At 31.5% G+C, this 22098-nt stretch overlaps 1 protein-coding gene across 9 annotated transcripts in view; it reads left to right on the forward strand.

The window, feature by feature from the left end:
* The window catches only part of Ranbp17 (RAN binding protein 17), a 353366-nt gene that overhangs the window by 49027 nt on the left and 282241 nt on the right, over positions 1-22098 (forward strand). For all 9 annotated transcript variants that reach the window (XR_010041092.1, XR_010041091.1, XR_010041093.1 and 6 more), the window contains 5 exons: positions 617-690; positions 3100-3219; positions 5134-5280; positions 5993-6165; positions 8835-9028. Coding sequence is in view for 6 of the 9 variants with exons in the window: in XM_063230765.1 (XP_063086835.1) it covers positions 617-690; positions 3100-3219; positions 5134-5280; positions 5993-6165; positions 8835-9028 (708 nt within the window). In the remaining 3 variants the exon portion in view is untranslated. The remainder of the gene's footprint in view (positions 1-616; positions 691-3099; positions 3220-5133; positions 5281-5992; positions 6166-8834; positions 9029-22098) is intronic.

Here is a 22098-nt window from a genome sequence, read left to right on the forward strand (position 1 = left end):
TTAAATACAAGAGAGTGTAAGTGTGATATGATTGTAGCATACGCCTAAATTGTTAACATTCTTTATATAGTCATAATAAATATGTATACTTTAGAATTGATTTCATCACTAATTGTGTTAATAGGAGGAGGAAAGATGGATTATGTAAAGAGTGGTATAGGTATAATCACATGGCAAATCATTAGACTGCTAAGACCTTATGCACCTGAATAACAATTCAACTAATATCTAAAATTTAAAAAAATCAAATGAAGAAAGCAGTCTAAAGTATTTGGAAATACATGCATATATATTGAAAGGTCTGTATTTGGAATGGACTATGGTATAGCTTTTGTATTACATATATTTTTAGTACTGTGTACTTTAGAATACTTTTAAAATTTTTAAATAGTGTTTCTTAATATGAATGAAATAGAATATTAGCACTGTAGATTCTACATAGAAATAAGCATCTTAGGTGGTTAATCTCTACTGTTTCATCTTTTATAGGAAAGTAGCTAGGAATTTAAAATAATCAAAAGTAAAGGAGCTACATGTAGAGATGTTGGAGTTCTCAAGATAATGTCTTATCACTGGATTGAAGTAATGGTATTAGAATATAATTTTTTTTTTTCAGTTTTCCTGGAGCCAGAAACATTGGATCTTTTCTTCAATTTGTATCATGCACTTCCACCACTACTGTCTCAGCTAGTAAGTAAAAGTCATTCCATTGCATCATTAAAAAGCATCTGTGATCTTTAATGAAAGTAAGGGGAGATACACGTTTATGAAAAATGATTCTAGTTGTATATTTGATTGGTTTGACCTTTTACAAATAGTTCTTACATTTTTGGGGATGTATTTTCTTCAACTCTTTGTTAGATTTTATTTATTTTGTAAGACTAATGTAAGAATGTGGCTTTTGTAAGAATTTTTGTAAGAATGTGGCTTAGTGAGAATGCCTCAAACTTACAAATCAACAGTCCATTCCATTTTTTTTTAATGTTAAGCTCAGAACCAGTAACTGTTGATTTTTTTTTTTTCCTGCCAAAGACCAAAGCCAGGATAACTTACCACCTTTTATCTTTCTTCCTAATCAATTCTCACAGGGTCAATGTCCAGCAAGTTACCACACCATCCAGACCTTCTTTCTCTTACTTCTCTCTAACACTTCTTCATGTGGAACCCTATCTGTCTCCATGTATGTTTTAGGCTTGACAGAATTCTTCCTCAGACAGCACTGAATGAAAAACAAAGTTTATCTTCTTATTTATCTTGTCTTTTTCATTTATTTTTAAATCAAATTTTAGCGCATGCTCCAAAATTCTTGAAACTCTTGCTATATACTGTATATAAGACTTTAGAGACTATGAGCTCCATCTTTGTAGCATCTAAAATATTTTGGCAATATTAAAAAAATGTTAAGTTCAATATCCAATAAGAAGTGAAGGGGACTTTTAGTGTCATTTTGTGAAAAAAAGTTTCATATTTAAAATATGTATCATTGCTGTGCTTATTTAGCCTTTCAGCCAGAATAGTGTTACTTTTAATAGTTTTAAAATCATTCTTTCTTATAAAACAAAAAAGTACGGTGATTGAAAAATAAAGTTGAAAATGTCTGCTTTGCCCCCTATAAGATAGTAACTGTCATTTATCAGACTTATTACATGGTATTTGTCTTGCTTAATCCTTATAGTGACTGTGTAAGGTAACTAACACTACCCTTAGTAGGTAGACCCAGAAAAACAAAAAAGAGACCCAGAATGGCTACATGACTTCCCATAGGGCAACCAACTAGTATTGGTATTGAAGTTAAAACTATGACTTTTTGGGTCCAAAAGCCTTCTGATATTTTGCTTCTTTTTCTTTTTTCCTTCTCTTTCATCTTTTCTTTTTCGTCTTGTGTTCATGACTCTTGTTCATTTATTTTTAAATCAAATTTTAGTGCATGCTCCAAAATTCTTGTACTGGGAATTGAACCCAGCATCTTTCTACAGAACTGTATCCTCAGCCTTTTTTATATTTTATTTTGGGGTAGAGGTTTGCTCAGTTGCACAGGTGGGACTTGAATTTTCTATCTTTCTGCCCAACCTTCTTGGAGGATTGCTGAGATTACAGGTGTGTGCCACCATGCCTGGTTGGTGTTTTGTTTTTATTTTTAATTTGTTAAGTAATTCCCAAGCTTGCTAATGAGAGTTACTTAAAGAGGTTTTTATTTTGTGTGTTTTTGCAGGGGAGTGTTTATTTTTTGTTTCTTAACTATGGAGGCTGAGGTAGACTACACCATATCTGAAAAGGAGATCGGATTTTTGACTTTCAATCCCTTTTCTTAGCCTTACCAAAAGAGCCATACATTCTGTTTGAAGTCTCCTAATAGATAATTTAAGTGTTGACAGCTAATTTTAATTTATTTGTAAAGTGGGCAAGCAGTGTGGGTCAGACACAAAACATATTCTAATTTGGCCTAAAAGTTGTGAATTTTGAGCTTGTCTTTTAATAACACAGGCTTCAGTCGACACCATTAGAATTAATCCAAGTAGTGAAATTGTCTGGAAACTTTAAGAAAGTAACTATGTCATAGGTACTTTGTAGGAATTTTTAGAAAGTACATAATTCTTCTAGCATCATTTTCCAAACTATTATTTAAGATGGTAGAAAGTATTCCCTGCCCAAATAAGTTTGAGATGCGTTGGGTTAAGCCAAATAGTATGGTTTTTTTTTTTTACCCCCTTTCAGGTTACTATGTTGCATAATTTAGAGTGTTTTAAAAACATATTGTACCATAAAATCATTTTTGTTTTGATAGACTCTGGTTCTTGTTTTCCAAGAGTGAGACATCATGCTGTTAAGAAGCAGTTGTGAGCTTCTTAACATGTGTATATATCCAGGCCTTGCTCTGCAGAATCAGTGTATGAGAAAATATTAGAGGTAAAACCCCACAAATAGGAATTTTAATGGTGAAGTGGAAGGGATGCAGGTGGTTATAGTGGTTTACAGTGTTTAGCTTTTATTATTTTTATATTCTGTAAAATTAAATACATTATAGATAAAGACTAGTATTTTTTACATGTGACAATACCTACTTTTAAATTTCAAATGAATTTTTCTTGTTATTTTTAGGCACTTTCATGTTTAGTGCAGTTTGCTTCTACAAGAAGATCCTTATTTAGCAGCCCTGAACGTTCCATATATCTTGGTAATTTAATGAAGGGAGTAAAAAGAATACTTGAAAACCCTCAGGTATTTATGAAGTAATTTAACATGTAGTATATAGAAATATTATTATATAATAATAAACTCATCATAAATTTATTATTCTGGAAGAAAATATTTAATACCTCACTCATCTTTCTTAGGTCTCATTTGTAGTGCAATTTTAAAAAAATAGTTATTTCTGTAGAAAACTTCTATGTTTCTCTTTATTCTTTTTTTCTTTTAAGCAAATTAGAATAGAGGACATAGATCTTATTATGCCTTTGTCTTTTACCATTTTACTACATTTCTTTGCTTGCATTTGTTAATTTAATGAAGTGATTAATTAGGAGTTAGGTCTACCTTCTGTACTAGATTTAATATAATTGTAAATGATAATACTGGAATAAGTGACTTTAAATAATGAAATACTGTCTTTTTGCCCTCTTGTGGACAAATAAGAGTTTGTAGATTTAAACATGTACTCTGCAGTAACTTCAGAGATTTTCTGGCAATATTCTTTTGAGAGAATTACAAAGCCATTATTAAGTGATTTGGGGTGTCAAGATAAATATTCTGTTGTGTTTTTTTTTTTTTGGGACTGGGGATCAAACTCATGACCGTACACTCACAAGGCAGGTGCTTATGCTGCTGAGCTGTATAAAAAGAACAGATAAATATTCTGTTCCACTATTTTATTTCTGGTTTACAATACCTGTAATTAAACTACAAACGTAAAAAAGTTAAATGGTAATTTAAACAACTATACAGATAATATCTTTTTATAGAAACAAGGCAGAATACAAAATAAAATATTCTGCTGAAAGCAGTTATTCTATAGATTATTCATGGGAATAACAATGCGTTATGCAATTGCTTTTCTTTTCAATGTTAGTAAATTTACTAGTTTAATTGGTTAATAGACTTTTAGCAATGTACTTTAAAATTTTTAGTTGTTTGAATCACTGCTGTCAACCTGTGTTGTAGAAGATACTTTGCCAGTCTCAGAAATTCTCTTAAATGATTTGCCAACATCTTCATTTAATGTTTTGCTGTGAAAGCTATTTTAGAATCCTAACTAGGTATTAAAAGACTTGTGATTACACGGTATTTTGACATTTGCTTAATAATTATACACTATTTTATATTATTTCAGTTTTAAACTTACTTAAACTTAAGTTTTAAACTTACTTTCAAACTTTTTAAAGTTATCATATTAGCTACAGTAAATACTGCAAAATATTGAAACAATCGTGGACATATTTGCCCTGTTTCCCAGGAGCTCACAAATAACTGGGGAGACTTTTTGTTGGTCTTTCTTTTTAGTTTAATTGTTTCCTAAAAGTTACCTGTGTATCTTTTAGGTATTTTATTACGTTTTATTCCTGACATTGCAATAATTTGAATGACTGTCTATTTAGGAACAGGAAATTAACTTGAGGGGACAATGCTTGTAAGTACTTAAATGTTGAATTAAGAGAGATTTCTATTACTTATGTACGTGCATGGGCACGCACACACATAGACACACACACCCACATCATTTAAGTCTAGTTTGTATTGCTTATTTCTAGCATCTCATTCTTATTTTTTATCTTAAATTTCAACTCCTTTTTTGACTTCTTTTTTAAGCAAAATTCATTCTTTCATGTGTTTTGCTATTCTTTCTCCCTCTGCTGGTTCCTCTTCTTCTCTAGAAGGTTCCAGAAACATTTATTTTAATCATTGTGGTCCAAAGCTTTTTTTAAACTGTAGTCTTGAGTTTTTTTCTTATTGATTGATGACACTATCTAATTTAACAGGAATCACTTGTTTCTTTATACTGTCTTTGCAGTTGAAACATAATAACTTAAGTACCTATTGCCGACTAGACAACTTAGTGAAGTAGTTTGCAGTTTTACTGGTGTTATTATCAGTAGGTTGGTTTATATTAAATACTTTTCATTTTGTCTTATAATTTAGGGTTTGTCTGATCCAGGTAATTACCATGAATTTTGTCGATTTTTAGCTCGTTTAAAGTCAAATTATCAGCTGGGAGAATTAGTCATGGTGAAGGAATATCCTGAAGTTATCAGACTGATTGCTAATTTTACTATTACTAGCTTACAGGTAAGTAAAAATATAATTGATTTTAAATTAAATTTTAAAACAATTTATTGCAAAGGATAGTACCACTGTTTATGTTTTGATATCTATTAGTTTGACTACTTTGTTGAAATGTTCTTTGTAGAGGTTTAGATAAAAATTTCATTGCAGCGTTTATAAAAATAATTGTCAAGCCACCTAACTGTCTAATAACTGAAGAATGACTTGAGAAGCAATAATGAAATCTATATGAAAAAGAAAAATGATAGTTTTACAAATTGTCTTATGGGGAAATTCTTTTTGTAAGTTTGGGAACAAAGTTTATTAATCATATTTTCCATATGATGTCAACGTTATGAAAAATATACTCATGGAATGATTGAAAGGAAATAAAGTATCTTAATAATGGTCTTGTCTGGGTGGTATAATGAAGATGGTTTATTTTTTGTGTTTATAAAATTTGCTATATAGGGGCTGGGGATTTAGCTCAGTGGCATAAACCCCTGCCTTGCAAGCAGGCAATCATGAGTTCAATCCCTGGTACCGATAAAAAGGAAAAAGACAAAAAAAAAAAATTTTGCTATATAAAGTGTTAATTACCTATATAATCACATTTAAAATTTGTTATGTAACCAGAATTTAAATTTTAAAATGTATTGTTAGTAATTTGTGCTTCGTATTTATTCTATAAAGCTATGGTTTCACTTTAAATAAGTTTCTGTTTATTTTCTTGTAGCATTGGGAGTTTGCTCCCAACAGCATTCATTATTTATTAACTCTATGGCAAAGAATGGTAGCATCAGTTCCTTTTGTGAAATCAACTGAACCCCATTTATTAGACACTTATGCACCTGAAATCACGAAGGCCTTCATCACTTCTCGGTTGGAATCTGTTGCTGTAGTTGTGAGGTATTAAAAAAAATTAGAGTTTCTGTTTTTATCTTTTGCATTCTGGAATTTTTTAGGACTTGAAGTATAACTACAATTTATCTTCCTTAAAGTACAGCTCTATGAATTTTTGATAAGTATATACATTTATGTATACTGACTACCATCCCAATAGCAATATTGAATAGACTCTTAGATCCCTTTGTAGTTAGCCCTCAGCTCCGATGGTGACTGAGTTGTTCTGTTTTCCTGTAATTTTTGCCTTTTCCAGAATGTTGTATGAATGGAATCATGTAATATCGATAGCTTTTGACATCTGGTTTCTTTCAGTTAGTATGATGCATTTGCAATTATTACTTTGTTATTTAGTAATATTTGATTTTGTGAATATATTAGTTTATCCATTTTCTTGTTGATGAACATTGGGATTGTTTTCATTTTTGGCAATGTGAATAAAACTACTGAAAACATTTCCTGTACAAATAGATTCATATGGGTCAAGTTCTTATTTCTCTTTAGTAAATATCTAGATGTAGGATTCTTGGGTAGCAGGGTAAACCATATTTTACTTTATAAAAAGCTATGAACTGTTTTCCAAAATAGCTATAGCATTTTTTTAAATTCTAAGATGAAATTTCATTTCTGATTATTTCCAAAGTGTACAAATAGAACCAGAGTTGCCAGTATCACCAAGAGTTGAAGTGGAAATATTAGGAAAATGTGAATGATATTTCGGTATCAAGTGGCTATAACATTTTGGAGACTTACTTGAAATGTATGAAAGATCTAGTTGTTCTGTATTCTCAATAGTACTTGACAGTATTTTTTTTGTCTCTTTTGAGACAGGGTCTCACTTTGCAGTTCAGGCTGGCTTTGAGCTCACTTTGTAGCCCAGGTCGGTCTCGAACTCGCAGTGATCCTCCCACCTCAACCTCCCAAGTGCTGGGATTACAGGCGTGAGCCACTATGCCCGGCTGTCACTTGACGGTATTTTCAGTTCTCAGAAATTTTAGCCCAGAAGTTTATTACCATCTTAGTTACTTTTCTTCCATTGGTCAAAATACCCAACACCTAAAGTTAAAAGGGGAAGGATTTATTTAGCTCACAATTTGTAAAGGTTTCAACCCATAATCAGCTGATTCCAAGGCAGGATAGCACATGGGAAAGTGACAAAAGATCGTGGCAGTGGAAGGTAGCAAAAGCCACAATAGCAGGAGGGGAGAGAGAAGCCTCTTTTTGTCCCTTTTATCTTACGCAGAATGCTGGAATTGGGGCAGTGCCAACCCAGGCAGTAGCGTGATCCAGCAGTCACCCACCTTTAATCCTAGTATTGAACCATGAATCAATCACAAATACTAGATTTAGCTACCTGTAAAAAAACTCCATCCAAAAGTGCCTGAGATTTTGGGTGGGCATCTAGACAGAAACCCTAACAATTATGGTGCTTTACTATGGATTTAATTTGTATTTCTTTAATGAGAATAATGTAGAGCATCTTTCATGTGCTTATTTACCATCTTTGTATATTCTTTAGCAAAGTCTCTATTGCTGTTTTTTTTAAAAAAGCAGGTTATTTTCTTAATGAGATTTGAGTGGTCTTGTGTATTCTGTTGATCATATATAGTTTTGTCTTTGCAACATTTTTTTTCTGTGTCTATCATTTCATTTTCTTGAGTCTTCAGAAGAGCAGAAGTTTTAAATTTTATTGAAGACTAAGTAATCCTTTTTTCTATATCAGGTTTTAGTGTCATATTTGAGGAACATTTTACCTTATCTAGGGTCACAAAGATTTTATTTTTTGTTCTAGAAGTTTTGTAGTTTTAGGATTTGTATTTAAGTGTATGATCAATTTCAGATTAATTTTGGTGTATTACGTGTGGTAAAATTCAAGTTCTTTTTTTTTACTCCTTTTCTTTCATAAGAATGACCCATTCGGTATCCAACACCATTCGTGAAAAAGACTTTCTTCCATTGAATTATCTTTACATTGTTGTCAAAAACTTAATTGACTACACATGTGGTTCTATTGCTAGTACTCTAGTATTTCCAGTACCCTATCTGAATTACTATCATTTTACAATAAACTTTGAAACCAAATAGTGTGAGTTATTATCTAACTTTGTTTTCCCTTTTAAAATGGTTCTGTTATTCTACTTCCTTTGCTCTTCCATGCAACTTTTAGAATTGATTTGTCAGTTTCTACAAAGAAACTTCACAGGAATTTTAACTACAGTGGCATTGAATCTGTAGTTTTATTTGGGTGAATAATTGAAATCACAACAATATGTAGTATTTCAGTCACTGATCATGTCTGTCTTACTCAGCTCTTCTCTGATTTCTTTTATGAGTGTTACAATTTCAACCTTCAGATCTTGTGTAATTGAGTTAGGTTCAGTTAGTATTTTATGTTCTCCAGAGTCTTTGTAATATTTTGAAATTTTAATTTCCCAGTTTTATTTCTTGATGTTGAACTTGTATGCTGTGACTTTAGTAGATTCCCTTAGGAGTTCCTGTAACTTTTGGTGGTATGTTTTATGTGCATAATTGTGTTATTCTCACAGATCATTTCTTACTTTCTAATTTATTATTTCTTTTTCTATCACAGAATTTTTATTAACATAGTTTATTTCTGGTTAATAAAAGTAAATCATATTCTAATGTTATCTGAAAATGATTTTGTATGTTTGCAGAGATCATTTGGATGATCCGCTAGATGATACTGCTACTGTCTTTCAACAGTTGGAGCAGTTGTGCACTGTCAGCAGATGTGAATATGAAAAGACATGCACTCTTCTTGTACAGTTATTTGACCAAAATGCACAGAATTACCAAAAACTTCTGCATTCCACTTCTCGGATAGCTGTGGACCTGGCAATTCAAGAAGGTTAGTAAATTTTATGCGACTGTTATGTAGTATTAATATTATGTGAATATTAAGTATCATGAATCACTTTAATAATCTTACTGTAAATTATGTATATGTATTTTCCCCCAATTTCTGGTCTCCTATCAAGCTGTTAATTTTATTAACCTGCTGGGTATTTTGGTAGCTTCATAGTTGATTTTTAATTCTCCTTTATAAGGGTTTTAGGAAATTTCGCTTTGCCATATCAATAAAAGTTGATAATTATCCTCGAGCAGGTAGTGTAACACAACTGTTTTTTTAAATAATCATCTTTCCTTCATTTCTATAGTTGATTGATTGAAATCAAGGACTCACACATGCCAGGAAAACACTGTGGCACTAAGTTACATCCCCATCCCTTTTATTTTTTTATCTTTAAGACAGTCTAAATTGTCCAGGCTAGCATCAAACTTGTGATCCTCTTTTCAGGTAGCTAGGGTTGCAGTTGTGCAACACTGTGCCTGTCTATTTTTCAGGTTTTAAAATTAGATATTATAAGAATGAAATTGAATTTATCCCACAGTTTAGTTATGCTTCTTGAATTTTTTTTCTTGTGTTGGAAAGTGAATTTTTTTTCTTGTGTTGGTAAGGAATCAAATTCAGACTTGCTTGCAGTCATTTCCATCTTTACGTTTTGAAAATTATTAAGTATCAAATACATAGAAAAACATGTATATATATGTAGACATATATAGACATATATATAAACATAGAGAATAGTAGTTAATAATGAAACATCATCTATCTTAAAGAGTAAATGACTGCCTGTATCTTTGTAGCATTCTTCATTCATTTCTCTGAATCTGTCCTTTGTGCCAACAAAAGAGTCATTTTGTGTTTATCATTTGATACCTTTTCTTTAGTTTTACTGTACATCTATTCTGAAAATAATATATGATTTTGCATTTTTGAGCTTTAAACAAATGGAATTATACTGTACTTATTCTTCTACAAATTTTTAGTTTTTCTTAGTAATACATTTGTGAGAGTTTACATTGATGCACATTCCTTAATTTTCATTGTCTTGCAGTTTTAGGTTGTTTAAATACAATTCATTTATGATGCCTTGGTCAGTGTGTATTTGTTATTTGCCTTATTTTTTGCTAATATAGTGTCACGGTAAAGATCGTTGTGTATAACATAATAAGCTTTTAGAAACTGTTTTATAAAGTAATTTTTCCTACTTTATATCTACCAGTAATGTCCATGAGTTTCCAGTGTTATCTATCAGGAATTGGCAGCTTTGTTCCTGAAGTGTTTTAGAACTCTACACGTGTTTTAAAACTGTTGCAACTCTTCAACTCTGCTGTTACAGTTAGGATGCAGCCATATTTGTGTGGCTGTGTTCTAGTAAAATTCCATTTATAAAAATAAGAGACTGTGCCAACTTAGATTCTCACTGATGGGCTCATATTATTAGACTCAATTTTTTGACAGTCCATTTGAGGTAATATACATCATGAATATTTTAATTCCCATGATTAAGTTCAACCGTATTTTGTATGTACTGTTTGTGGTGTCATTTTTAGTAATACATGTGCATCTATCGATCATTTCCCCTTTACAACTGGATTATACATCTTTTATAGATTTTCAAGACTGATACAATAAAGACAAACATATTTGGGTTTGTTCTTGTATATTTGTTTTGTTTTGTTTTGCTTTGCTTTGCTTCGTTTTGTTTGATAGTGTTAAGATGAAACTCAGGGCCTCATGCATGGTATATAAGAATTCTACCACTATGCTGTACTGTCATATCCTTTATATATATTTGAAACAAATCTTTTTCTTTTGAATTTTAAATAGTGTTTTCAGATTTGTGGCCTTTCTTAGTATATCTGCTATCTTACATATGTCATATCAAACTTGATTTAAATTCATCTAATTTTTAAAAAGATAGTATATTTATATTGTAAAAATTATGTTCTGTTCTAGTGCTCTATTCTTCTCTACCATTCATCACTTTAGCAAATAGCCATTTATACTAGTTTTGCATCTTTCCAAAGTTTTTGTGTACATATACAAACACTTATGAATGTATAAATTCTTATCCCTTCATTTTTTTTCTTTTTTGTCTTTTTCCTTTTTATCGGTACCAGGAATCGAACTCACGACTGCCTGCTTGCAAGGCAGGCGCTTATGCTGCTGAGCTAAATCCCCAGCCCCTATCCCTTCATTATTAATGTAGACTCTGGCATAGCATATTTACTGTCCTTTTATTCTCCACTTTTTTCATTAATATGTTTTAGAGTTATTTTCAAATTTGTATATACAAAACTTTATTTTTTGTAGATGTGTAATATTTTCAATGTGTCATAATTTACTTAGCTATTCTCTCCACTGTGATAGTCAGGAGTTGTTTACAGTCTCATTAAATGTAACACTATACAGGCTCTGTGCATATGTCATTTTATTTGTATGCAGTTTTATAACGTAAGTTTCCAGAAGTGGAATTGCTGTTTGATAGAGGGTTAATATATTTGTAATTTTACAGATATTTCCAAATTATGTTCGGTGAGAGCTAATTTTCTGGTTCATCAGCCATCTAAATCTATGAGATTATTTCCATATAACCTTCAGAAGGGCAATCTTACCAAGCTTTTTAATTCATGGGAATCCTTTGTGTGAAGATAATTTCTCATTGTAATTTAACATTTCTTATGTCAGTTTAAATGTTTAAACTGTTAAGAACCAGTGTTTCTCCCTTTTTGTAAATGAGTTTCCTTTGTTCATATTTCTGTTGAGTTATTGACTTTTTTCTTAATGGTTTCTAAGAGCTTTTCATAATTTAGAAAAGTGGTCAAAGTTGGAAATAAATTTTTTCTTTTATTCGCTTATTTATATTTTACAGTATATAATTTGATGGATTTAGTAGTTTTGCATATTCATGTGATTACATTACATTCAAGACAGAATAATTCCTTCATTCTAAATAATTTTTTCATACCTTTGATCCCTTCTTTCCAAAACTTTTACGCTAGGTATTTACTGATTTCTATCACTATAAAATAAAATTTCGATTTAAGGAAAACATAGTTTGTCTTTGTGTTTTACCTTGATTAATCTAATATTTTTAAGACTCACATATGTTGTGTGTATTAATAAGTTGTTCCTTTTTGTTGCTGTGTAGTAGTTGTATTGTGACTACTCCAGTTTGTTCATCAGATGGTGAACCTTTGAATTACACTTCAGTTTTTAAGCTATTGTGAATAATGATGTTATGAACTTTCTTGGACAAGTGTTTGTATGCATCTGAATTTTCATTTTTCTTGGATAAGCAACCAGGATAGATGCTGAATGTTAAGGCAAGAATACATTTAATGTTATACAATATTGTTACACTGTTTTATGAAATGTCAGTATAAATTTGCGTTGCCATTAACTGTAAGTTTCATTTGCTCCATGTGTTCATTTTTTGATGTTTACTCTCTTAACCAGCCATCCTACTAGATATCTAGTGGTATCTTCTGATCACTGTGGTTTGCATTTCCCTAATGATTAATGATGTTGAGTATCTTTCATTTTTTTTATAGTTTTTTAATTTTAAAAAAGCAAAACAGAAAAAGGATAGAAATGATACAGAATTTTAAAAAATTAGGAAATTAACACTAATTAACATATTGCATATTATTATTTTAGAAGTAGTTGTTCAGGTTAAGCTTTGGGTTTTTTTAAATTTAGTTTTTGCTTTTTATTTTTTGATACTGTGGATCAAACTCATGACTTCACATTTGTATCGCTGAGCTGTATCCCCAGCTCTTTTTTATGTGTTTTTGGCTATTTGTGTGTTTCTTTGTTACTTTCTCCTTGTTGAGAGACAGTACCGGATACCCAGCACTCTTAAGGAAGGAATGGTTTATTTCTGCTCACAGTTTGTAGATGTTTTAGTCCTTAGTGGCTGGCTCCAAGGCAAGGTGGTATTGCTTAGGAAGTGGCAGAGGAAGAAGAGCTTATGGCATGAGAGCAGGAAATAGAGATCAGCTGTATCCACAGTGACCAATCTTCTTTGGCCAGGGTTTATTTGCCAACATCATGTTTGGCTCTAAACTCATCCATGGACTAATAACAGTGATGAGTATCTTGTTCCCATGATCCATTCACCTCTCAGAAGCCCTACCTGTGATGGAGACTTGGGGAGACATCTAGACATAAACCATAGAAGTGTGCTTATTAGAGAGGATCTGTATGTTAGAGTGAAAAGCCTGTTCAGCCCTTGCCCAATTTTAGTTTGAGTAGTTGACTTATTTATATGTGTTCTTATTATGGAATCTTAAGATTGCCTCATGTTCTGTAGAGAATCTCCTTTTTGTTTATATTTTGCAAACACTTTCTCTTGGTCTGTGATTTGCTTTATTTGTCCTTTACATATCAAATATTTTTGATTTTGATGTTATATTTAGCGTTTAGATCTGTGATCCATTTCAAGTTAAATTTTGCAAATGTTGTAAGTTAAGGTTCATGAATTTTTCCTCATAAACTGAATTGAGTTATTGCGTACCATGTGCTAGAAAGACTTGGAATTATTGTAACACCTTTTTTGAAAATTAATTGCCCATAAAAGGCAAGGGTCTGTTCTATACTCTGGACTCTGTTCTGTACTGTTCCTCTGTATGTCTGTTCTTACGCCCATACAATATTGTCTTAGCTATTTTGGTTTTATAATAGATTTTGGAATCAGGTATTAAAATTTCTCTAATATTTTCCCTTTTAAAATAATTTTAGGGGCTGGGGATTTAGCTTAGCGGTATAAGCACCTGCCTTGCAAGCAGGCAGTCCTGAGTTCAATCCCTGGTACCGATTTAAAAAAAAAAAAGAAAGAAAGAAAGAAAGAAAGTAAAATAATTTTAGCACTTCTGCTTTTGTCTTTCTATATTAATTAGCATCAGCTTGCCATTTCTTAAAAACAAAATACTCACGGGAAGTTTAACTGGAATTGCCTCATCCATGTAATCAGTTTGGGCCTGTTTAATATTACTGAGTTCCCAATTCATGAATGTTGATTTTTTTTTGTAATATTTTTCAATTGCATAGTTTTAAAAAATTACTTGCTAGCTTTGTGTATTTTTTAGTACTGTTGTACATTTTTAGTTCCTCTTGCTGCTGAATAGAAGCAGAACTGACTTGTGTCTTTTTGTCATACAACTTTGCTAAATTTATGGGTTAGTTCTAATATTTTAGAGATTCTTTAGGATTATGTATATGATTACATCATCTGGAAGTAAAGACAGTTTGATGTCTGTTTTACAGTCTCTATACCTTTTATTACTTTTTCTTGCCTCATGTTGAATAAAAGTGGTAAAAATAGGTATTCTTAAATAGTACCACTTTGATCAAACTGTGTAACCTGCAATATAGAAAATCCTATAAGTAGCTAGAGAGGAAAGATCACTTAAAAAGTACCATAAAGTATATTGGTGACTTCTGAACAGTAAAAGGGAAAACTAGAATATCATGGAATATTATTCTTAAAGAGTGAGACAAAAGTATATGATCCAGGTACGTTTTATATTATTTTTTTTCTCTTTTTTAAAGGGTAGAGTGGTACTATTGGTCCTGCAGCAGAAACATTTCCTTGTGTCAGTATTTGTTTTTTAAACCTGATTTAGCCTCTGTCAGAAAATCTGCTTATGATTTAGTTTTCTTCAACTTCAAACAAGTGTTATATTTGTTTTCTAATTTTAAAATTATAGTTTCAAAGTCAATTTAAATAGGATTATGCAATAATTGAAGTACACCATTTTTGGAATGCAACAGCAGAGGTTTATAAAGAAATTATAGAAAACCAAGCCTGTTTAGAAAAGAGGGCTGGGGATGTAGCTCTGTGGTAGAAAATTTGCCTAGCATGTGAGCAGCTCTAGATTGGATCCCTAGCACCACAAGAATAAAGAAAGAAGAGAAAATAACAGAAGGTTAAAAATGCTGTGACCTAAGCATTTAACTTGAGAAATGAGAGGAACAGATTTAATTATATGAATGATAGTTATTCATAATATTTTCTGAGGTCAGTAAATTAAGAAACTTGAAATGAGTAAGTAATAGATATAACCTACTAAAATTAACTCGATTCAAAATTTTAAAAGGCAGAGCCGGGACAAGATACTTAAAACAGTCATACAAATAAAGCCAGGATCACCATCAAAAAATATATGGAAAGCATTCCTCCAAATTAATAATATAAAAAATCCTTAGAAAATTTGTCAACAGATGAGATCCAGTATCTCAAGAGAAAAAACAAATAGTACATTTATAAGAAAGAATGCTTATCTTCATTTCTAATAAGAGAAATGGATTTTAAAGCCATTTGAAATGATATTTTAATCCTACTAGATTGTAAAATAAATCTTACAGATTAATGTGGGCCAAAGAGAATTCGTGTACATTTCTGTAAGAATTATAAGAATAATCTATTGGAAATGGAATATAAATAAATTTGGCAGTTTCTTACATTTGAATATTCCATAACCTGGCACTTCCATACTTCCACATACAGCATTGAAAAATATCGTTACAATATATGCAGTAATATTCATAGCATCATTGTTATGACAAAAAATAGAAGGAGCTCAAATTCCGTCAATCTGTAGACAGATGAACACATAATATAGTCATGCAATGAAGTTTTAGACAGCAGTAAAGGGAGAATGTCAGAGATAAGATGTTTAGTGAAGAAAATACACTATCAGAAAGCTGTACACCATGAACAACTTCCAGTTGATTCCAAACAAGTAAGATTAGAAACATATATGTGCAACTTTGAAAATTTTAAAAGAATAATAAGCACCAAACATAGAACCATGGTTATAGCTAAGGCAGAAGGTAGGATAACAGGGAAGAGTTCCAAGGTAGATATGATAGCATTGGTGATACATTGGTTCTTAAATTGGATAGATGTTGATTATACTTCATATACATTACATATATGCTTTTATACCTATCAAACATTACATTAAATGTAAAAAGACACTAGTTGTAAGACCTGTTTTCCTTCTGAAGGAAAAAAAAATAGGTTCAAAATTATACCTATGAATTTAACTGAATGAAATAATTTAACAGTAATAAATAGGTCTGTATTGAATAAATTACTAATAAGTTAAATCAAACTTATTCTTGAATAATATAAATTGAAATTTTTATACATTCATACTCTTTTTTTTATATGAAATAACTTCTCAGGGTATCTAATAGAATGCTTGGTACATAGAAGGTTTTGGTAAATATTTGTTTCCTTTTCTTTTAGTCAAAAATCAGAGAGAAGACAGCTATATGCCTTTTAAAGATATCTATAGTGTGCTGAAAAGTAATTGTTTTATATTACAAAATATGCCTAACATGACTCTAGTTTATACATTGCTGTGGCAGTATTCAATTTCTTCGTGCAGAACTAAACACTTCAGTTAGTGTTCAACAAAGAAAATTATATGCTCTTATTATGTGTGCTTTAATTTAGATGCTTAATGGCTTTTATCGTTACAGAATAAGTTTATTATTATATTATGATCTCATTTGTGTTATATTGTCTTGCTCTTTCATATTTGTGGTGATATGGTCATGGTTTACAAAAACAATATTCCCTAAGAAATAGGTCATTAACAGTAGTTAACGATTACTTGTGATCTATGGTAATGACTGATTTCTTTGGGATTATTGCAGTTATAAACCATAATTACAGATTATTACAGCAATAATTATTTTGTTAAGGAAAAAATGTTCTCAGCTTGAACAGCTGCTAAAACAAGTGCCTTGAACATTTCAGAATAAATAGCAAAAAATGGAAAATTATAATGAAGATTGTCTTACTATAAAGAGATTTTAAAAAATTTATAGATACGAAACTCATGTATCATTTTTCATTTCTATTGCATTTATTTTTATTTGGTTTATTTTTATATTTCTACTAGATGCATATAAAAAATCTCTTTGACCCATATTTACCTGTAAGGTTTATTCCCAGCAGACAGGCCCTAAAATCACATTTCATGTGGCTTTTAAATTCATTTTTCCTATTCGAAATGAAGTTTGGCATTCTTTCAAGTACTTACACTATTTGTGTTTGTTTTTCTGCCATATGCTTTTTGTATTGATAATTTTCTTAAGAAATTGTTTATAATTTGCAAGAATTTTTTACATATTGTTTTAGATCAGTGATAGCAAACGTTTTTGAGGTTTCAGTGATAACAAACAGCCCGCTGTGCGTGCAGGCCATAGGTTCACTACCACTGTTCTAGCTGGTGATCCTTGAACACTGATTTTAAAATTGTTGAGGCTGGGCATGGTGACACATGCCTGTAATCCCAGTGCTTAGGGAGGCTGAAGCAGGAAGATCATCGCAAGTTGGAGACCAGCCTGGGCTACAAAGTGAGCTCAAGACCAGCCAGAATGCATAGTGAAACTGTCTCAAAAAAAAAAAAAAAAAAATTGTTGAGGTTTAAGAAATGATTCAATGTTTTTGAGAAATAGCACCTGCCATTCAGCTGAATAGCAAAATCGTTTTTATAACTGATAAGAAAAATGTTTTGTATTTCATTGTACTTTCTTTTTGCTATGAAGTCCCTGCTTGTCTGAAACTCAGCTGTGTAGTCCAGCCTGGCCTTTCTTGTGGTAGTTCACCTGTCTAAACCTGCTGAAGTGTACATCATCACACCTGGTTCACATTGTCTGTATTTAACGCTAATTTTGAGTCACTGAGTTTAACTTTCTGAAGGTTGGGATTACTGTACTTGCATTTTACTTCCTTGTTGAGTAGAAATCATTACTTTCTAAAGCAAACAAAGAGTAAAAATATACACTCTATTTCTCTAAACTTACTGTTTTAGAAAAAATACTTTCACTTTGTTATGTGATACTTTTTAATGGTTTCTTTGATATTAAAGAGTTATTCAAAGGTTACAATAAAATAAATGAAATTTTAAATTTTGAGAAATTCATGCTTTATGTGTAATATTATTGGTTTAGTATTAGACAGTGGTGCTCAGTACAGAGTACTGATTTTTTTACTGCAGCTTATGTCTCTTCCTAGGTTCAAGTCCTTGGGCAGAAACTGTCTCTGTCCCTTTTCCCTCTTCCTCATACATGTACATATTTAGTTATATCTTCCAAGAACAAGGCCTTTATTAGATATTTAACAGATGCTTTTCTGAATATCTTTTACTTGGAAAAATTATTTTTCAATTTAAAGGGCTTTTTGTTTGTTTTCCAAACAGCATTACTATATAGAAAGTGTGTGTGGCTGATTTTAACTAGCTTTCATTTTAACAAGCCTATTTGCTGTACAAAAGAATGTGAAAGTTCTTAAATATTATGTGACTTCATTTTTTTTTTTTTTTGCCCTTCTGAAGTAAAACTCAGAATGAAGACATAACTGCTATATATGTTGGTACTTTTTTGTAGGTGTGATTCAGAACCACAGTGAAAGGATGACTACCTAATAAATAGTAATGGCTAACATTTACTGAGGACTTACTTCATAGCAGATACTCATAGGCATTATTATGAATACTTTACATGCAAAATACCATTTAGTGCTTGTCAGAACCCTGTAAGCTGGATACTGTTATCATCTTTATACCTAAAAGTAAGGAAAGCCCCAGAGTTTAGATACGCAGTGCAATAAATATTTGGAGGCATGATTTGAACCTAGGTGTTGTTGAGGGCTGAATTGTACTTCTTTCAGCTCTTTGAATATATATCTTCCAATAGAGAAATTTAAAATTATATACGTGGTGAACCTTTGTCTCTTGTTTTGTTTTGCTTCATTTTGGGTACTGGGCATTGAACTCATAAATAATACTTTTCCCTTTGAGAAAATGGTTTATAGTAGGATTTTTGGTAATTTTTATTAGGACATGTTTGCAGTACATATTTCAGGGTTTTTTCTTTTCTTTTTTAATGTGTGAGTGTGTCCATACTACAGGATATTGAACCCACTGAGATGTGTCTTTGGCCCTTTTTCCTTTTTTATTTTTGGACAGGATCTCTCTAAGTTGCTGAAGGTGGACTTGAACTTGCAATCCTTCTGCCTCAACTTTCTAGAGTTCTGGGATCCCAGGCATGATGACCATACCTGGCCTAGGATATTTGAAAACTTAAAACAATTAAAGCTCATTCTTGTAATCCAAGCTACTCAGGAGACTGGGGCAGGAAAGTGGCAAGTTTGAGATCAACCAGGGCAGCTTAACTGGGAATGTAGCTTAGCACTCTCCTTGAAGATCTCCACTTCTGCCAAAAGAAAAAAAGGGAAGGGAGAGAGGGAAGAAGCCAGAGAAGTATCACTGGTTCTTGTAATTTTGTGATCATCTTCTTTAGTCTCTGTGAATAGCAAATTTGCCATTGTTCCAGTGGCTTTTGATCATAACATGTTCATTAACTACTAAGTACTCTTGTTTCATGTGTGTTTCTGCTTTAAGGACAACTTATTTATGTATAATGTTGATCATTAACAGCAAATTCATAGCCAGGAGCATATAATTTATGCCTAGACAGAGTTTATCTAATGCATATGTTATGTATAACACACACAAGATTTTCTCATTTAGGACCTCTACCCAACATTTCAGTATGACACTTAGTCTCTCAAACAGTGAAATCACCAAAATAAAACATGATCTGTGGAGAGGGCAGTACAGATGGGTGCTTATTATTGCTTATTAGAGAAAGAAATGTTCAAATTACATTCTCCAGATGGATTTAATAACTAAATAAGATGATAATAGCCATTGTTAGCAAGAATTTGGGGAAGACAGAGCTGCAGTATTTTGTATCTTTTTGTTGTTGTCTTTTTCCTTTTTATCGGTACCAGGGATCGAACTCACGACTGCCTGCTTGCAAGGCAGGTGCTTATGCTGCTGAGCTAAATCCCCAGCCCTGAGCTGCAGTATTTTGCTGTTGGTAATTTTAAATGATATAGCTGCTTTTGAAAACATTGTGATAGTTTCTTGACATATTAAAAGTAGAAGTAACCATATGATCAAAGAGTTCCAATTCCTAAGAGTAAAAATGATCTAGGCAATATGTATATGTATCAACCTCCCAAATTATTATGTATGACAAACATATACCAATACATTTTTTTAAAGGGGAAAAGATGTGGCATTATATAGACAATGAAAATAATACTTGTTTATAACATGAAGCTGAAATTAGAAAGCAGAATCACTTTGTTTGACCAGAGCTTGGAATATGTGCACTGGATTGCTCAAAATTTTTACTAATTTTCACTGCTCTGCACATATTTGCAAATACGTGTTTTGAGTATTGATTTTAGAATTACAGATAAATTTTGCTAAGTTGATACTCACCTGTATCGTATTTTGTATTCAGTATGCTTTGAGAAATTAATTTCAGCAACTTAAGTAGCAGAAATACTAATATTCATTTTAAGATTTTAATATTTATTAAGTTGATGTTAACTTTTTCTTTCTTGTTACATGCTAAATTTTCTGTTCAATGGTTTCATAAGTCAGTAACCCATTACTGTTAATAAATGTGAGTTTTAGGCTATGGAAATGGAGTAGAGAACCAAACAAATGTATTAGCTCTCATGAAATTTACATTCTGTAGTAATAAACAAGGAATAATACCCAGATGTATGTTAGAAAGTGGTAAATATTAACAAAGTAAAGCAGGGTGGTAGAATATGAAGTGCTGGAAGATTGTTCTGGTTAGCGACTTGCCAAATAATTGTTTTATTAGCTCTCAGTTTACTGGACATGGACAAATGTCAGCAGGATTTTCTTGGGTTCTTTTCCGGCATTGCAATTGGCTGACAGTTGGTGTTGGAATCACCTGTATTCTTCTTTACACACTAATCTGGTGTCTGAGCTGGAATAACTTAGATCTAAGTATAAGAGTGAAAGCCATATAACTTAAAAGAAAATACAAAGATAAATAATTATGACTTTTGACTAATGGATTATTTCTTAGGACAGCAAATCAACCATAAAAAGCTTAATTGAACTATACTAATTTGGTGGATCAAAAAATAGCATTGAGAAAGTGAAAAATTAATCCATTGACTAAGAGAAAATATTATCAAACCATATACTTGGCAAGAGGCTTGCATCTAAATATATAAACTTTTACAATCAATAATAAAAGACACTCACAAGATTTGAAGACATTTCTCTAAAGCTGTGAAAATAGCCAGTAAACACCTGAAAGGACTACTTAGCATCACTGCTTATTAGAGAAAGAAATGTCCAAATTACAGTGAGATACTGCTTCACATCCTCTAAGATGGATTTAATAAATAAGATGATAATAACCATTGTTTGCAAGAATTTGGGGAAGACAGAGAGAGCTTCAGTATTTTGCTGTTGGTAATTTTAAATGATACAGCTGCTTTTTGAAAACATTTTGATAGTTTCTTGACGTGTTAAAAGTAGAAGTAACCATATGACCCAAGAGTTCTAATCCTAAATATCCCTAAGAGAAATTAGCCCATACATCCATATAAAAAATGTAGACATAAATGTTCATTGTAACATTATTTATAAAAGTTAAAATTCAAACATCCACGAATTGAATGCATAGGCAAAATGCAGTATATCTGACCAGTAAAATGCTATTCAGTTATAAAAGCAAGTGAAGTACTAATACATGATACAAAGGGGGTAAATCTTAAAAACATTATGCCAGTTGAAAGAATACAATGACAAGGACCACATGTTGTATGATTCCATTCAGGTAAAGTTAACCAGGACGAGAAAAATACAAAGGAAAATTAAAGTAGCTTAGCGGTTGCTTAGAGCTTAGGGGTGAAAGTAGGAGTAAAAAGCAGAGTGATTGCCAAAGATTTTGAAATTGGAAAATTTAGAGACTATGAAAATGTCCTATTATATTTTTACCGGGGCAACAATGAACATGTTCTAAAATCGTAATGGTTGCAGAACCCTGTGAATTTATTAAAAAACATGAAATTATGTATATTCTAGTGGGTTGGTTACATTATATTTGACTTATATTTCATCAAAGCTGTTGAAAAAAGATTTATGGATTTGAGAGTCTCAGTAAAACAAAGGATTGTTGGGGTTGAAAGATTTCATCTTTGTAGT

This window comes from Cavia porcellus, unplaced genomic scaffold (genome assembly GCF_034190915.1).
Source record: "Cavia porcellus strain 051 isolate PalLab524CR breed Dunkin Hartley unplaced genomic scaffold, mCavPor4.1 scaffold_19, whole genome shotgun sequence".
Lineage (NCBI taxonomy): Eukaryota > Metazoa > Chordata > Mammalia > Rodentia > Caviidae > Cavia > Cavia porcellus.